The 20,278-nt window shown below is 36.3% G+C and overlaps 1 protein-coding gene across 1 annotated transcript in view; it reads right to left on the bottom strand.

Annotated features, from left to right (window-relative positions):
* The window catches only part of LOC107666726 (RNA-binding motif, single-stranded-interacting protein 3-like), a 135,077-nt gene that overhangs the window by 89,144 nt on the left and 25,655 nt on the right, over positions 1 to 20,278 (bottom strand). Inside the window, exon 2 of the mRNA XM_016458160.1 lies at positions 12,466 to 12,623. Within this exon, the coding sequence (XP_016313646.1) occupies positions 12,466 to 12,623 (158 nt within the window). The remainder of the gene's footprint in view (positions 1 to 12,465; positions 12,624 to 20,278) is intronic.

A 20,278-nucleotide genomic window follows, 5' to 3' on the forward strand; every position in this document is an offset into this window, starting at 1 on the left:
GCAGGAATGTTTTTCTGGAATGCATATCAATAGAACTGTTTTGATGATTGCGTATCAGAGTTACTGCCGATCAACTTAAAACTGCTTCTATGGATGCTGACTTTTGATTAAGAACAAGATTCAAGTGTGTTTACTAGTTGAAAACTTTCAGAACCTCAAGCATGGAGTTCCCCTCGTGGATGGCTGTTGTGCCAAGAATTCAACCTTAAATAACATCAAGCCAAAGAGCCAAATGGTTTACAGTGAGAGAAATTGCATACTACAATATTAGTAAACCATCTACTCTATGATATATGATGATTATGATATACAGCAATATTATGAACACAAGAACAAAAATAGCATATTAAATTATGTCCCAGTGATTCCAAACACAACAGAGCTGCAAATGAAAACTCATTCAAATCTAATTCATATTAACTTTACTTTTTTTCCCTAATCAGGCATAACTTCAGCAGTACATGGCAAGGAACTTTGTTGGTTGTTTGGTTTCCATTTTCATCAGTTTGCAATTGGTTGGCCTGCCCACAGTGAAATTTCACTGGTCCAAAATCCTGCTCTAAACAGATGTATATTAAAGGGGTCATCGGATGCAAAATTTACTTATACATTTTGTTTGAACTGCAATGTGTCTTGGCAGTGTGTGAACACAACCACCCTATATTGTTAAAAATCAACCCAGAGTTTTTTTTTTTTAATCCCCAAAAATCATAACCCCTTTCTCAGATCAAGCTGTTCACAGATTCTTGGCTGTGTGACGTCACACAGACCCAGGCCGCTCCCACGATTGTTGATTGACCCTGGTGTTTTACCTTAGAACCGCCCTGAGTGAGCTGGACACAGTCCGCCATTGTTTCGACACCGGAGCAGGAGTAAACAAGATGGCTCCTAAGCGATTGAGGTGTTCTATTGTTGGATGTAATAATGAACATAGCAGTCATCATTTACTCCCGACATCTGAGCCGCTGAAGACGCAGAGGATTACTTTTGTTTTTGAAGGGAATGCACTACCTAAATGTGTTTATGTTCACGCGAATGATTCTTGATCCAGCTTCACCTACAGAAGAAGTGAGTATAAGGTTTTTTATGAATCTTTGCAAATCACCTTTCCTAATAATGTGGTAGTTAGCAAGTTCCATGATGAATGCGGCTAAAGTTAACAGTCTCAGGGAACAGCTCATCACCCCATGGAAGATAAGGGTGGGGTGAGCAGAACTCATTAGCATTTAAAGGGACATGCACCGAAACGGTGTGAACAGAGCTGTTTTTGACAGGGTAAAAAGGGTGTTGTTTTACACTACCATTGAGCAATTTTAACCAAAGTATGTTATAGACTTTTCATTAAGATCCTAAAGAATCATATCAACTTGTGGAAAATGGGCATCCGTGACTCGTAACTCGTGTAATTAATTGGCAGAGCACTTCATTACAAATAAAAGTTGTTTTCATAATTAAAATGTTTTAAATGGCACTACCCTAAAACATCTTTCCTTTTTCGTTGATGTCGCTAAATTAACTTTTTGACCAGCTGTCACCTTTCATGCTGCAATAAAATTATTGCAGTCCTACATTTTAAATTTGCTATTTCACTTATGTCACGTATAGTGTGCCCAAAACGTCACGTTAAGGAAATATGTCACATTTAGATGGGCTTTAAAAAAACATTTAATTAACGCATCAAACATGATCTAAAATATAAATATATAACAATTAATAATAATTTATTTAACAAACATGCATTAAATTGATCAAAAGTGACATTAAGTAATTCTATTTTTTTTTTTAAATCATAAAATATTATTACATTTTGTGGTTTGTTTTATAACAAATATATGTTTTTTTTTTGTTTTTTTTTACAAATATATGAAATATTTTGTGGTTTATTTTTTGACATTTTGTGGTTTCTACAAAAAATATTAAATATTTTGTGGTTTATTTTTATAACATATTTTGTGGTTTCTACAAAAACATATGCAATACAACTGTTTTCAACATTGATAATAACAAGAAATATTTCTTGATCACCAAATCAGCATATCAGAATGATTTCTGAAGGATCATGTGACACTGAAGACTAGAGTAATGATGAACTGCAATGTGTCTTGGCAGTGTGTGAACACAACCACCCTATATTGTTAAAAATCAACCCAGAGTTTTTTTTTTTTAATCCCCAAAAATCATAACCCCTTTCTCAGATCAAGCTGTTCACAGATTCTTGGCTGTGTGACGTCACACAGACCCAGGCCGCTCCCACGATTGTTGATTGACCCTGGTGTTTTACCTTAGAACCGCCCTGAGTGAGCTGGACACAGTCCGCCATTGTTTCGACACCGGAGCAGGAGTAAACAAGATGGCTCCTAAGCGATTGAGGTGTTCTATTGTTGGATGTAATAATGAACATAGCAGTCATCATTTACTCCCGACATCTGAGCCGCTGAAGACGCAGAGGATTACTTTTGTTTTTGAAGGGAATGCACTACCTAAATGTGTTTATGTTCACGCGAATGATTCTTGATCCAGCTTCACCTACAGAAGAAGTGAGTATAAGGTTTTTTATGAATCTTTGCAAATCACCTTTCCTAATAATGTGGTAGTTAGCAAGTTCCATGATGAATGCGGCTAAAGTTAACAGTCTCAGGGAACAGCTCATCACCCCATGGAAGATAAGGGTGGGGTGAGCAGAACTCATTAGCATTTAAAGGGACATGCACCGAAACGGTGTGAACAGAGCTGTTTTTGACAGGGTAAAAAGGGTGTTGTTTTACACTACCATTGAGCAATTTTAACCAAAGTATGTTATAGACTTTTCATTAAGATCCTAAAGAATCATATCAACTTGTGGAAAATGGGCATCCGTGACTCGTAACTCGTGTAATTAATTGGCAGAGCACTTCATTACAAATAAAAGTTGTTTTCATAATTAAAATGTTTTAAATGGCACTACCCTAAAACATCTTTCCTTTTTCGTTGATGTCGCTAAATTAACTTTTTGACCAGCTGTCACCTTTCATGCTGCAATAAAATTATTGCAGTCCTACATTTTAAATTTGCTATTTCACTTATGTCACGTATAGTGTGCCCAAAACGTCACGTTAAGGAAATATGTCACATTTAGATGGGCTTTAAAAAAACATTTAATTAACGCATCAAACATGATCTAAAATATAAATATATAACAATTAATAATAATTTATTTAACAAACATGCATTAAATTGATCAAAAGTGACATTAAGTAATTCTATTTTTTTTTTTAAATCATAAAATATTATTACATTTTGTGGTTTGTTTTATAACAAATATATGTTTTTTTTTTGTTTTTTTTTACAAATATATGAAATATTTTGTGGTTTATTTTTTGACATTTTGTGGTTTCTACAAAAAATATTAAATATTTTGTGGTTTATTTTTATAACATATTTTGTGGTTTCTACAAAAACATATGCAATACAACTGTTTTCAACATTGATAATAACAAGAAATATTTCTTGATCACCAAATCAGCATATCAGAATGATTTCTGAAGGATCATGTGACACTGAAGACTAGAGTAATGATGCTGAAAAATCACATATAACTGTACATATATATATATATATATATATATGTGTGTGTGTGTGTGTGTGTGTGTGTTTTTTTAATGTATTTTTCAAAAACATAAAAAAACTATTCCATTATAAACAATTTACTGGAGTCTTTAAGGGCCAATAAAACACATGTCAGAGTAGATTTATGGAGTTATGTTAAATACATTTCTACGCCTCAAACCTTGGTGAAGAAACTCACAACTATTAATATAACTTGAAGACAACCCGGCTGTGACAGACAGAATCAAAGAAAGAAAGGAGGCAACAACGCCCTTACAATAACAGATACTCAGAGAGCTTTAATTAGACTGCTGATACCACACACACCAAAACCTCCTGTCAAATACCACAGCTCAGCCAGAACGTGGGATCGCAATGTTCTAACATCTGGATGAAAGAACCATCTCTCCACACTGACCAGAGCAGAACAGGTCCAAAAGAGATGCCCACAAATAACAGACACAGGCCCAATCACACGCCACCACCCTTTCCAACGCAGCACACACTGAACCCTCTGAGCATTTTAGTCAACCCACAAGCACACAAAATCAAATCAACATGAACACAAAAACTGTAAACACCACATGAGGTTAACCAAAATGCCTAGAATGACTTTCAATGAAGATAAATATATTTCTAGATCCACACACGCATTTTTGAAAGATCGCGACACGGCTCGACATGCTGTGACAGCCCAAGCAGCCCAAGGGAGCAGATCCCAGCTGATTTGATCACCGTCAAGACAACTCGTCTTGTGTACGAAGCTTTCAGCTGCAGTGTGTGAAGTGCTAATGACAGTTCTCAAAGGGCTGTCACACACTCTGATCTGTGTTTTTATTTTCCCCAGAGCGCCGGCAGCCATGGATGCCGGACCGTTTGATGTCTCGTGCCGAGAGATGTGAACCAGCATTCTTTCAACTTCTATCCAGGTGGGTGTGTAGGATCTCTTAATTGGCTACCAATGCAGCTGTCTCGTCTGACACGCCGCTCAACACTTCTGTGCCATGAGTTACAAGCATCTGATGTTTGTTTGTATGCTCGCTTGCGCCGCTGGATTCGAGAAAGAGGCTCTGTGACTTTGCAAAAAAAGGATTAACATTCCTAAAGTGCTATGGCCTTGATTTACTGAATGTTCGCATGTATAAAGCCTCGTCCAAACTTGATAGAAAGTACAAAAAATGTCTAAGCTTAGACATGACTCAATATACAAGCAAAAACTCATGTAAAAAGGGTTTATAGCATTTCTGCTCACCACATAAAGTGAAATTTACAGCAAAAAACAGCAGCTGTTGTTGCCGAAACAGTAGCAACATTTTAGATATTAAAGGAATTAATTTTTTTTATAGTACAAAACAGTATATTTCATTATCTGATATAATGTTATATATATATACAAAAACAGGAGAAATATAATTATATAAATAGTTATATAATTATAGTTATAATTATATTAATAATAGTGGGAATGTCAGTTTACAGTTTTTCACTGTAAATTATAAGAAGACTGTTACATTTTTACTTCCAAAATCTATGTATTTAACAGTAAAATGTCCCATTAGATCTATTAGAGTTTTTTTTTAAATTATATATAGTAACGGAAGTTTTTTAAATTATTAAATTAACATTAACTTCAGTTTTTTACAATGTGTGATTATATCACATACTTAAATGATATGGTAAATTAATTATGTGTTTACAATTAATATTTAGGGGGAAAATGCAGTGGCAGAAATTGTACATTTCTACATTTTGCCTAAACTGTCTGAAAAAATAAAACAAAACAAAACAAAACAAAACAAAATAAAATAAAATAAAATAAAATAAAATAAAATAAAATAAAATAAAATAAAATAAAATAAAAAAATAAATAAAATAAAATTTCTGCAGGGCTGTTTGAGTCACAGCTTTTGTTGTTAGCTTAAAATTTTGTCATCCCCTGAAATCCAGATCAAGTAAGTCACCTTGCACAGCAACTAAAAATGTAGCATTGAACTAACACTTAAACAAGTGAATTTTTTCTTTGTCTTTGCCGGGGACACCACAAGTGTCCTATTATTCAGTGAGAGCCAAGAGAGAGCGACATGACTAACATTTGGTGAAGTTACCAAATGCAAAACTATTCTTTAAATACAGGTGTGACCAACTTATTTGCAAATGTGGATGTGCGCAGTTAATCTTAGTTAAATCACCCGGAATAAGCCTACAGACACACACGCAATCTGTAGATTGTACTAGCAAATTAGTATCCTTTTGTCGGGTACCTTACATTATTAGTGCACTTTATTTATTATTTATAGTAAATCTAGGTTTGTGTGTCCAAAACGCAACAGGAGCCGTGCTAACAGGACAAGGCTTGCATCGCTTTTTTTGCCCTTGGTAGAAGGGATTGGCAAGAGAGTGTGTCTGTGGTTTGAACTGTTAAGAAGAATTTGAAAAGATGACTGACACCTTCTTGCTGCCTCAGAAGTCAGGGAAGCACTAGACAGAACTGATATCAATAAAACAGTCGAATCTAATCTAAAAGACCTTTATCCCGAGTGTTTAGGCACTTTTTGACTAAGCTTCCCACTTCCTCTTCCTCTCCCACCTCACACATATTGACAAGAGCTGTGTGATACTGAGGGAGACAGAGAGATTGAGTTTACAAAGACTTCAAGATGACTCTTGATGGCTAGCGGCTTTTTGGCCCTCATACGCTCTTTTGAACATACCCAGGGCAGTTGAGCTTCAAGAGGAGTCAGCCACTCATCTGACCTCAGGTTAGGTCTGAATGCTGGAGACATGTTGCTGCTTTTAGGTTTTAAAAACAATAACAGCATTGAGAAATAACCACAGATATTGCAGAGAAGTCTCATAAGGGAAAAGTCACTATAGAGACGTTACCCCGCACCACGAAAACATAAACCCATTGAAGTAGGTCTAACTGCAATATGATTTTTCTTCAGGATACAAATTTTAGATTGGGCATCAAGTGGTAACCAAACACAGTACTAAAATGACATAAGTAAGCAAGTAATCCTTAAAGGAGTCATGAACCGAGAAACCAAAATTCCCTTGATCTTTTGACATATAAGAGGTCATTATACTATAAAAAACATCCTGTAAGTTTCAGAACTCAAAACTTTGTTAGTCTAAAAGCAGCTTATAGAAGGCAGTTCCAAATTATGATGTTTTTTGATGTAAAAAACTTGATAACATTATAAGTGGACCTCAGAGAACAGTACAAAATGAAAAACAATAGCAATTCCGTGACCTCTTTAAATTCCTGCATTAATATTAATAATGTATCTTGTGAAATTGAAGATAATGATCTTCTGCTGAAAATTCAACTTTGCATCACAGGAATATATTACATTTTAAAATATACTTAAAGTTTTCTGCTAAATTGTAATAATATTTCACAATATTACTGTTTTTATTGTATGTTTGATCAAACAAATAAGACTTACCAACCCCAAACTTCTAAATAGTAGTGTACAATCACAATAATTAATTAAAAACTACAGAAAAGCACCCTATTAGTTGCCCATAAACCTTGTGTTATATATCCAGCGCTTTATTTTTTCAGGAACAGGATCCGGGATCCTGCTCAATTTCAGATTTTGGATTTTTGCGTTCCGGTCATTGTTTTTAAGAATCCGGCATTAGATCGTGACAGTGCGTGCATGCATATGAGAGCGAGTGCAGGTTTATGTAGATGTATTTGGAGGTTATGTAGCCTTTTGGTCCTCAACATATTTTTGACCATGACCAATCAGCTTTCTTAAATTCAAACTCGCTCTCATTGATTGGTGCTTACTTCTTATTGTTTTGTGAGCAGCGCAACATTTGGAGAGAGTGTAATAATACCAGAAATACCAGAAATACCAAATAAAGTGAAATATTATAACGTATAAACATTATAAACACTATAAACATAGCTATACTTTAGTATAGCTCACTCCAAAACAAATCAATTAAATGTAACGGTATTCAGAACAGAACAAGAATGAAATAAAAATATATAAAGCTAAAGAAACCAAAACAAAGTGAAACTGAAAGTACCAGGCGTTGGGCTCACGTACCTCTCTCATTTGGCACAAATCTGTTACCATATTCGCAATGTATTTGAATGTTAAACTATTATTTATAATGTAGAAGCTTTGTAGGCTTACTTCACGTGCGTTCGACAGAAATATCCTCTTCACATAAGCAAAAAATGTGCTTGGCATAACAGGACCAGTTATACCACGGACTATTTAAATTGACCAGTGTAACCTTTATATTTTTGGTTGACTGTATTTTATTTTGATAATGAACAGACTGCGATTTCAAGTTTGAATTGCGAATATGTGTTGTGTGTGTGTGTGTGTGTGTGAACACGCGAGGCGCCGGCGCAATTGAACAGCTGAAACATAAAATATAAATTTTTTGGTCATACAGATAAGAGTAAGACATATTTTGAAAGTACAAAGTGTTTACTTTTATTTTTGCACACTCAAAATGACAACAGAACATTTGTGCTTTTGTAAAATAAAGCAAGGATGCGCGTTTGTGGAGTGCCGTGCCTCGATCTGTTTTAAAACTGTTAATTATTTAAGTCAGATATTTTTCGCATATTAAGCTATACCTTTTATATATATACTGTGATTGAATTTTATTTTTATGAAAACAAATTTTGTTATTTTTAATGTAGCCTATCTTAGATATACATTTTCCTTAAAGGGGTCCTATTATGCTCTTTTACAAAGTCTTGATTTTGTTTTGGGGGTGTACTAGAACATGTTCTCATGCTTGGTGGTTCGTATTTTTCACATAATTTACATTATTAAAATACCTTTCTCCCCATCCTGGCACAAACGGCTCGATTAGTTCCGGCTTTGATGAAGGTCCGCCTTCCAAAAAACAAAATGCGTTGTGATTTGTTAGCTGTCCCAATGCGTTGTGATTGGTGAACAGCTTAGACGGTGTTTCAGTACTGCCAATGTCCTATTAGGTCCATGCAGAAATTGTGAACGATGCTATAATTGTGGCATCACCGTTTAGTGACGTCATTGAATGTTCGGCGTCTGTCCGCGGCGCACAGCTACGTCGTGTTGTGCTTGTAAGAATTGTTCTAGACATGCTGAAAATTTGAAGCTACAGCACAGCAGCTCTTCTTCGCGTTTAGTGACGTCATTGAATGTTCCGGGAAAACTGAAGTTGTATTCTCAGTGTCAGTCACAGCGCCTTTTAATTGCTGTTTTGGATCCGGCAATTATTAATTTACAAATTAAGCACTGGCTATATCTAAAGTTTTTTTAAACCATATGATAGCGTTGAGTGAAGGACAGACTACCAAGATACTAAATACTATAGATTTAAATTGTGGTTTTGGTGAAACTGGATAAAAGTCGCTGGAGAAACGTTTACTTTTGAGAGTGCACTGGATACAGAGTTGATTCCAGCACACACTCTGAATGCTTTTTGAACCATACCCACTTTTGCACTACAGCAGCGACATGAATAAAACTCGAGTTAAAAAATATGAATTATGAATCAGTCTTTAAATCATTAGAAATACTAGCCTCATTTTCTCCCTGTGATTAGACATTTCTACAGCGGTGAGAAGGAGACATAAATCATAAGAAAATGAAGACGACAAATGTACTGTAAGAAAGCAACACTTTGAAATAAAAACCATGACCTGTTACTAGCCTTGTCACTTGCTCAGAAATGGTTTGCAATGAGTTATTCGAGCCCAGGGGGGGTTCTGCCGACTGAAAATGAGATCCTACCCCAGAGGCCCCCCTAGATATGGCAGCCCTGTACACAAGGGCAATTCCTCCACTGCCTCAGTTAGTCAATCAGGTTGAAAGACAGAGAACAAGTGAGGGGGGTGCCATTTTTGGGCAGCAAGCCTTGGATGCTTTTCAGTGAATATAAAATAAATTAGCTATTTTATATATATAGGAGAGGAGTATAGAATAAAACCAGGAAAATGAGAACCACTGAGAATGCCAAATACCATTGGAAGCAATATAATAACTTTCTGATCTTACTCACACATACACACACAGGAAAGAAAAACACTAATGAGATCAATTTTATATCTCAAGTTGTTTCTCCTAGACAGCAATGAGATTAAATGGAAAGCAAATGAAATCTCCTGCTCCCTAGATTTTGCTCTTGAAAAAAGCCATTTTAGTAATCTTGCATCTGTCTCTTCTAGGGTTTCAAATTCAGAATCAAAAGTTAAAAGTTTTCAACATGAACCAAAACATTTCCCATTAAATAAAAGACAAGATAAAAAAAAATGAAATTAAATAAAAAATAGAAAAGACGTGCTATCCACATTAATTTTATACCACAGCTCTATACTATCACTGTATGTTTAATTCGTCTGCATTTTTTATTTGTCCTCAAGGAATTTTACTCTGCAGCTTTTTTTGCATTTTCTCTACTGATGTGGGAAAATCTGTGAATACTGCAAAATGAACTTAAAAATGACAAAAACATATAGAGTCCTACTACCTGTTTGTAGATAAAGCACAATCAAACTAGCCAAGACATTAATAGGTAAAACATAATAGTTAGGGGATGCACAGCACATTTATTTTTGCATAAGTTTCGTTTTCATCTGCAAGGTCAATAAAAACGTTTAACGGTGCACATATACTAAGAGACAAATTGGCAAAAAACATACAGAACTTAGCTGGAATGAAATTCCTAATTCATCCCTTAAAACCTTGCTTCAAGTGTGAGCAGAATTGAGTTGGATTGTATTCACTTTCTCTCTGTAGCATTAGATTACAATCAGAGACATAATGAGGGGCTCTGAAATGCAATTATTTTAAATGGTATTGTAAAATGCTGTGTCCTGAGGGTTAATACTCCATGATATCGAATCATGGAAAGGAAAAGTAATGAACTGGCTCACAGACATGACTCTCCGCCCTCTGGTTTCCACCAACACACATACGTACACACACACACACACACACACACACACACACACACACAATTCTGAATTATTTATAAGCCTTTTGAATTACAGGGACACTGAAAATGTCCTCATAAATCACCTTCTCGTTGTAATACCTATGTCATACCCATGTTATACAAATTTGTGTCCTCATAAACCACATAAACATGCACACACACACACACACACACACACACACAATTGCAGATGCATAATGAAAGCACATAAACATGATGACGATGTATTCACCTAAGGCCTTCATTAATAATTCATGATTCATATTCAGGCCTTTTATGAAAACGCCCTGGTATATTTTCAGTTTTTTTTGTCTCAGTAAATGCAACACTCCTCCAGTCTGACCTTTTTACCTCTTCTAATGCAACATAACTGAGACGTTTAAATCTGGATGTTTAAGTAGCAAACATTCTGTGTCTGCATCTTGACAACGTGCCATTCCTCAATTATCAGATAATCTAATTAAAAAAACTGTGAGCACGGCAAGCTGAAAACTAGAAGGGCTCATTTTCATGGCTGAGGTTTGAGATTCTGCTGAGGCCACGTTTTCTCCTTTAGAGTCTAACCCCATTGTACCTTCAGCCTCAAAACCCTGCCAATCTTCTGCGGGGAATCACACAAGAAGATCTCTGAAATGTCAGCCTGACAGAAGCACTTTTCACTGCCCTTCCCGCCACTGTAGCAGAGCCACCGGAGGACGGAAAAGGGTCACTAACAGTGTGTGCATGTGCACAAAATGTGTGCGTATGCATGTACGCAGCTGTACGCTTTAGATCGCGACACTAGGGTGCCAGATATGCATGTATGGCATCTAAATCACTGTGGTGTTATGTAAAAAAAAAATGCAAAGTGTGTTTGTGGACACTCTTTTTTCTGCTGAGCTCCGGAAGTGAGCCCCAAGGCAAACCCCTTTGACCTTTCCAAAATGTTACTGCCCATTTGGCACGGCAGCCGCAGCTAATAAAACTTTTATAATCATGAATTTTTTATTCCAATCCCGCTTCAGGCCTTGGGCTAACCAGGACCATGGTAGCCCGAGACCCTGAGAGAGATTGAGAGATGTTGTGGGAGGCTGTGGCTTGAGGTTTCATCATTCTACCCCCTGAGTTTTGACATGTTAACATTTGGAGCAATATAAGTGGCATGCATTTCAGTTTTTTTTTAAATGAAAATGTTTCTTTTCTTGCCTCTTCCCTCTAAAAAAAACAAAAACTAAAAAACAATCACAATGAATTCTGGGAACTAACTGCAGCCCGGTAATAGCAGTCATCTGCGTAGGGTCCACAAGACAAAGCAGTCCTTGGTTTAAACGTTGCTTAGAAACTGCTGACCCCATATCCATATTTTCATGGCCAACGATGTATGGGTGAAATTAGGAAATTCAGAAAAATTCACAGAAGGTCATGGCGCTGGAGTAAATGTCTTAGGTTTTAAGGCAGAAAGCCCCCACACAGGATTTACATCTGCATGAGTCATCAGAGAAGAAGATTATGCAAGCTGCCCCCTGGTTCTTGTACAGCGTTTCATAATGACCTCCCTACACTCTAATGATGCTGACTTGCCATCGCCATTTATGGGCCATATTCTACTCTGTAACCAAGCACAGTGACTTTTTTTTTTTTTTTAATTTCCCTGACCTTCTGTGTGTGCATTTACATGATTGCATGAGTTCTTGTTTGTGTCTTTGCAACTATAAACTATAGGTATAGAGTGACTGCTCATGTAGGTGTATAGAACGACAATCCTGACAGACTGGCAGAGGATAACAGGCAGCAACAGATAGGGGACATCTGGGAAAAGATACTTACGGTTGGCAGAGTTTGATGAGGTCCTGGTCGGTGGTGCCAGGCGGAAGGCCCCGGATGTACAGGTTGGTTTTACTGAGCTGCTCCGATAGGGGACATCTGGGAAAAGATACTTACGGTTGGCAGAGTTTGATGAGGTCCTGGTCGGTGGTGCCAGGCGGAAGGCCCCGGATGAACAGGTTGGTTTTACTGAGCTGCTCCGCTGCACTGTGGCTGCTGCTATTGGTGCTGGGGCTGGGCGGAGCCATGGGAGGAGGGGGCGGGGCATATGACTGCTGCAAGACAGAAAAAGGCACAAGTTGTTATTAAAAATTGATATGATTTATATTAGATTACTGTAATATGCACTTTGGAACAGCAAGATCTCATGACTTGAAGATAACAAAAATTAATCTCTAATGGGCATCTCTAGCCATGTGAGCTTAAACACATGCCTTTAGGTGAAGAGTTTATGAGTCAATGAACCTTAGAGTCAACACCATATTTAATATAAAACAAGGCTGTGAGGGAGAGATCTACAGTCTATTCAATAGCTTGTACAATTGTAATTTCTAACACCTTATCTAGAATGAACTGGACTTTTAATTTGGTTTCCAACCACATAAGTGCAGTAAGTAATATTGTAGAAATATTATAAAAGACAATTAGCAGTAGTAATGTCATGAATAAAATATACTTTACTATTCAGTAATAGCCTATTTTAAGTAAATTTGCTATGCTTAATTTTATTTTACATAAAGACAGGTAATAATTGAAATGTTAACAAGTCTAAGATGCAAATTATCTTACTCCATTCTATGTATTTGCAAAAATTTTAATAGAATTCCGGTCCTGGTTTCTGAATTGTCAGTTACAACATCACAAAAACAGATTAGTCTATAATAAATTGTCTTTGGTCGTTATTTAGTTAAGTAAAATAACTTATTCAAGCTCTAGCAAACTCTGCTCTCTTCTTGAACATGCGTTGTCTGTGACTGTTCTCGCGTTTCCGCTTGCGTTCGGCGGAAGAAGAAATAGTCCCTATCATTCATACGCCATTATCTGGAAACAGCAAAGTTAATTTTTACGTATTAATGCTCATGATGTCATTAAAGTGAAGCCGCCGTGCCGCCATATTGGCATTCCCTAGTATTCCCATACATTCTATTGAATTAATAGGAAATCATACGATTTTCATGAGAAAACATCACCTAACAAGTCAGCGTTTTTATGTTTTAAGTATCCCTGTTCTTACAACGTAAACGTCCTAAGCATGTAAACAGTTATTTGTTTAATGTCGGGAATTTCCCAGGATGACTTGAGGGTGAGTAATTTATTGGCTAATTTTCATTTTTGGGTGAACTAACCCTTTAAAGGGACTTTGGAATTTCCCCTGCTTATTAAAAAGTTACGTTCATATACATTACAGTAGCGTAGCCTACATCAGATGAACATGATAAACATCCGACGGACGAAATCCTTAACATATGTATAAAAAATTACAAAGTGCTCATTCTGAAATCTGAATAAAGATTTATGCTTTGTATACACATACCTTAATTCGCCTTGTACAGTTATTTCACTGTTTATGTAATTTTGTTATAGTGTTTTTATTCATTTTATTATTTGACTGCAAATGTTTCAAAATGATTTCATTAACAGCATTCATTTTGAAGCAGATAATGATTTAAAAGTTAAATTAATTAATTAAATTAACGATTAATTCCACATATACTGCTAATAAAACTCCATAGAATTAGCGCAGTTTTGGAGAGTCTGAAATAGATGTTATTTAATGTAGGCTAACTGCAAATTGCCTATTTCAACAATGATTTCATTAACAACATTAATTTTGAAGCAGGTAATAATTTAAACGTTGGTTTAATTATTAATATATACACAATATTTTACATGGAAACGGTAATGCTAGTGAAACGCCATATTTGCGCGATCTTGAAGAGTCTGAAATAGATGTTGCTCAATCAGGACATTAAAAATATACACATCATAACTTATTCAGAGAAATAACGCTGACTTCATATGGTACGGACTTCAAGACATGAAGCTTTATTTCCAAGACGATGCATGGTAAACTTTTAATTTCAATACAACATAGAACAATATAGTAACAGAGGCTTGTATTATTCATTGTATATTTGAATCGATTTTGGATGTTTAATAATTCCTGCATAATTACGTACAGTACATAAAGATATATATTTTGTGTTGGATCAGTTACCTGTGTCGGCAAGTGCGCAGCAGACACACCCATTTAAATATATCAGGTATCCTGCCCAAAAAGACCATAAACATTGCAGATAACATCTGAAGTAAAAATGAATTTACATATACATAACATAAAACAAATCCTGTGAGACTGATTCGCTTCAAATCGGGTGATTTTAGGTCAGTGTTTTGGCTGGTGGTCAATGGTGCTCTCTGCCAGTAGGGAATAGTAAGATGGCGGCTCAAACAGGCTCGAACACCTCCGGTGGCTTCACCGCCTGTCGGCAGTTTAGAACGCAATGACCGATCCAGTCATTATATATAGATCAGTGGTATTAATATAATATAAAAATATAAGTAATATAAGTAGCATAATAATCTGTATTAGGATCAATGTTTATGTGAAGACTGATACTATCCATACAACAAGAGCATCGATATTTCAATTTCAATCCGTCCATCACTTCTGAAGTCTGGCCTTGTGCTCACAGGTGATTGGTCCAGAGAACGCACTGCACGTGCAGCTTCGACTCCAGTTTGGATGTATATTGTAAGTATTTTCAATACTTTGCCAGCTAAATCATCGTCAGCAATGTACTTTACAACTACTGTAAAAAAAAAAAAATGTTGACCTAACTCAAAAAAAAAATAAGGGAACCTATCGCAATCAACTTGTTGGGTTAACTCAACTAGAAACCGACAACTTAAAAACTTTAGTTCATCTAATGAATAAAAGTCAGTCTAATGATTGTTAAAAGATCTGTCAGAGAAACCAAAGATTCTTTTAGCATTTAGCAATGCTAATCTTTTTTAACAATCCCCAGTCTTTTAGATTAATGTTTATTTTCAAAGCCTACTATATAATATGGGTAGTATTTGCCTCTTAAAACTAAAGGCAAATATTTATGCTGATAGACAAATGTATTACACAAGTTGTAATGAGATGCACATATACAGTACCTCAGCACACTATTCTCAACCATGGTGCGGATCAACAAATTTTAAATCAGTAAAAATATGAACTCTGATCAACATGACAGATAACTTACAGCGACAACAGCAGCAGCAGCATAAATTAAGCCAGTAAAATTTTAAACAATAATATTTTAATAATAAATAACATAAAATGTTTTCAAGCTGCAATGCATGCTGGGAACGTGTGCAATATTGTTCAATGTAAAATTGTTTGTTCAGATGACTCAATTTGAAAAGTTGGGAGAACATTTGGATATGTTGTGAACAAATACTTGAGTATCTAAGTAAGGTAAACAAAACAACTTTTGCCAGTGACATGTTTAGAGTATTTTTGTTCAGTTCACACAAAAAAATTAAACTGACTTCTCCTAATAAAAATTCTTTGTTCAGGCTACTTTTTTACATTGGTTAGTAGAACTTTTCGAAAGTTGGATTTTTTTACAGTGTACTTATATCCCTCACAGTTTGTTTTAATTTGCGTCAGTTTAAATACGGCTTCTACCCTAACTAAGATTCAGTGAGGCTTTTGAACCGCATACACACTGAGCATTCAATATTTTCTGACAGACATGGTAGTCAGATATAGAAACATTACTGTGACAGTTAGACTGTGGCAGGAGAGCTATTATTTATGTGTGTGTGCGCTTTCCTAGTGATGTCTATGTAATGGACTGTGTGTGTGTCTGGCCCGCACTTTCTCTGTGTTTGCGATAATCATTGGCTGTCAGTTGTGCTGTACAGTGGCAAGTCTCCCCTGGCATTAATCTATTACCTGCACTTCCCCACAGCCTGCAATTTCCTCCAGACAGACTTTAAGACAGACAGACAGACAGACAGACAGATGGGCCTATCGCGGCTCGAATAGATTCTGCATTCATATAATTCACACACCCCTGTCCCTCAGGCTACACTTATGAATGAACCCATTGAATTCTCAGGAATACAACACACAGACAGGGAATAGAAGATGAAGAACTGCCATTGAAACACACTGTGCGCATGTGCATAGAGGGAAATATATGCCTCATGTACCAAATGAAAAAGTAGGGGATTTTATATGAATATGAGAAGGTTGGGGCCTAAGCACATTGCATGAACAATTACATACATACCAGCAGTGTTGTTAATAGGTAACTAAAAGTAGCGCCATTACTTTATTTTCCTTCGCATTACAGTTCTTTATGTGTTGTAGCGTTTCCAGTAACAAGCTTCTTTTTCCAACTTATAGTAAACAAACGCTTCATTTCTGCGAGTCCAAAGAGTGAACAAACACACACTCTTAAATGGTCGAGTGTATGTGTAAGCTAGGCCTGGAAAGTCATTCTAGTGAATTGGTTCGTTGTAAACCGTACCCTGACTCTTCCCCACAAACCATATGGAAAGTCAAAATTATTAGTAAATCGGTTTGCCTTAAAAATTCCACTCTTTCATGTAATTCGCTCGAGAATTCATTCGAGAATTAAATTCGTCCTGGTTGCTTCCGGCTTCACTACTGATTCGTAAAAAACTTCCTCTTTTGCTTGCAGAAAAATATGATTATATGAATGAATGATATAAATAAATGGAAATATATATACTTTGTCAAAAGTAATGCACAAGTAACTTAAAATGTTATTTTGCCCAAAACAAAACAAAAAATGCAGTGATGCAATTGTTTATTTTTTATAATATGTAATATAATATTGTATAGCATTACTTTTAAACCTAATGTTCCCCAACACTGATGCACACATAACTCTTAACATAACTCACATAAACCCCAAAAGCTGTGTCTTAGTGTGCCAGAACCCTACATGAAATCTGGATATAATAAATACACCCAATTCCCAGAAACTATACACACCATATGCGTGTCTGACATGCCTGACATGGCTTCAGGCAGTCATGCACACACGCATGATCTGACTGCACAAAAAGCTTCCTGTGTGAGTGGAAGCTTATCAGACCCACCCGGCCCAGTTCTCCTCAGCAGATCAGGGGCCTGGCCTCCGCAACATGACGCCGGGATGGAGACAGACCGAGCGCAAGAGAGCAAAAGCTCGGCTGATCAAAGTGCTCGCCACAGACACCTCTTTCAGCCAATTTGTGCAGCTGTCAGGGGCACGGCGATAGCGCGTCAGGGTGTGTAGTGTGTCAGGAGTCATGATGGGGGAAGCCTTTGAAACGTCAAAGGCGTTCACTTTGCCGTCAGACAGGCTGGGATTAGAGGGAAAGGGAGAGATGATGTTGCTTTTACAATGGACTCCAGCAGGAATCACACACATACACATACTCTTGGCGTCTCTATAGCCACACACACTAACAAATCCCATTCATTCATACAGCTTTAGCGGAGCCACTTAAGTCAAGCGAGGAGACCCTGGGAGACAAATTGTCTGATGATAGATGTGCTATTAGGCTACACATATGTTGTCTGAAACACATTAGCACATATAACGTTTACATTTGTGATGTGTTATCAGTTGACAACTGTTTGTCTTGGAGTTTTGCTTTGGTAAGATGTATTTATACAGTATACTTTGTAGTTGTGGCCTAGTGGTGTGTGTGTGTATATATGTCACTTAGGATGAACATTTTTGAGTTTTGGATAAAATTAATCATTTAACTATTATTTTACAAATGGACAGCTGAATAAAAAAAAATCAAACATTCTAACTAACCTAATGGCAACTGACCTAATGGCAAAGTTCTTAAGACGTGTAATGGCCAAAAAAAAAAGTAACTTAAAATCATTGCATATGATTAATTTATTTTAACTGTGAAAAACTGTTAAATGGTTAACGGTAAGTTCCCCTACTATATACGGTGAAAAACTGTAATAGACACTTCATGTAATTTTACGGTAAAATACCGTTTTTGGAAGTGGAAAAAAATGTATAATTTACAGTGAAAAAAATGTAAATTAACATTTCCAGAATTCCCTGTGTTGCATTTCAAATTTGATGTTTTTTCTTTGAAATATCTGTTTCTTCTTAGTTTTTTCTTACCAGTTATGTTTATTAGGGTTGTATGTTACATCTAATGTTGTTAAATTACTGTTTATTGCATATTTCAGTTGCATGTGTGTCACCATGATGGTGTTTAGTGTTTGTGTGAATGACATTGTGCACCTTATATATATATATATATATATATATATATTGGCCTTCTCAGCTTGTGGTGAGCTTTGGTTGCACCTGCACTTGCTTTTGGTGGTTATCAGTGTATTACAAAGGTACAAAACAGATTTCAGAAATTCAATAGGTTGGTATATTAACATTATATCAGTTAATGAAATACGGTTTTTAATTGTAAATTTAAGTTAAATATGTAAACCCTAAAATGTTGCTACTGTATTTTTTACAGTAAAATTCTGGCAACCACAGCTGCCAGTTTTTTACCATAAATTTTACAGATTTTTTTTTACAGTGTAAGTACAGTTGTTGCCCAGCCCTAGCTAGTAATTGGTGGATGCTGTTTAGCTTTGGTGCTCATATAGTCTGCATGAGTTTGAGTCCGGCTTGTGTCATTTGTTCCATTCCTCTCCCATCATTTCTAGTCATCTCTATTCTGTAGCTTTCAATCAAAGCGGGAAAAAGGCTGAAGCCTTCCAGAGAAGAGGAAGCCTGTTATTGTCCGCTAATTAAACAATTCCTGCCTTTCTTCTCCTTGTCTTTTGCTTTCTCTCATCCCTGTCTTCTACCACTCTAATGACTGTAATCTGTCCATTCAGCCCCCCTCTTCTTCCGCAGCCTGGCTTCTGTAAACCGTCTCCTCCTCTCCCCCACCCCCTCCTCTACTACGGATAAACCCATCCATCCCTCCCGCTTCCCCTCCTTCCCTCCGTATCCCAGGGTTGGCTGATACGTAGCTGGGCTCTGCTCTTTATTAAAGGGTGAGTGATGTGCACACACATTATCTCCTCGCTGCACGCCCAGATAGCCTTCATTTCCCTAAAGAGTACTCCAGTCACCAAACAATTAGTACTTCTTTGAGAGCCCTCAAAAATAGGTTTCGAATGGCCACCTCTTCTCTCCTCCAACCCCTCTCCCTCCCTCTGTCTGTCCGTCTGCCTTTCCCTCTCTCTCTTTCTCTCTCTCTCTCATTATTTCTCCTCTGCTGTTCTTCGCAGAGAGAGATTGACCTCTATCAGGTCAGCTTTCTTGAGCTGCCTGCTGAGTATGTGGAGTTAACCCCTGCCTCCGCCAACTGTGATTATGCTTAGGCTATGGAACTGTACATGAGTGCGCACACTGCATATGCATGCATTTAAAATATTCCTTGTATTCACATATTGATGCATTACTGCATGTTACATGGGTCAATGATTTATAAGTCTGTCCATAATAAAGAAAAAAAAATCTAGGTTAAAATTTTATTGTACTTGTATTTATGTTGGTTTCGTTTGATTTGACAGAAAAAAAAAAAAAGAAAATTATGAGTTTAAATGTAATGACTGTAAAATGTAAAGTAGTGTTATCAAGTTTAATGTAAAAATATATTTTATTTTCCTCCTTTTGAAAACATGTGAGTGTATGCATCTTAGACATTAAATTTTTTTCTGGTCAGTATTTCAGTATTTTCTTTTTCTTTACAAATATTTATGAATTTTACATTTTGTAGGGACTAACATCATCACTGACAATTTTTACCATCTGAACTAACTGCTTTGTCATAAAAATGTTAAAATATCTTACCTAAAGTATTTTAAGAGACTTGACAAACACAGTCATGACTTTGATTTGTTGTACTTATTCAAATATAAATAAAC

The sequence above is a fragment of the Sinocyclocheilus anshuiensis genome, unplaced genomic scaffold (genome assembly GCF_001515605.1).
Source record: "Sinocyclocheilus anshuiensis isolate Anshui unplaced genomic scaffold, SAMN03320099.WGS_v1.1 scaffold267, whole genome shotgun sequence".
NCBI classification, from domain to species: domain Eukaryota; kingdom Metazoa; phylum Chordata; class Actinopteri; order Cypriniformes; family Cyprinidae; genus Sinocyclocheilus; species Sinocyclocheilus anshuiensis.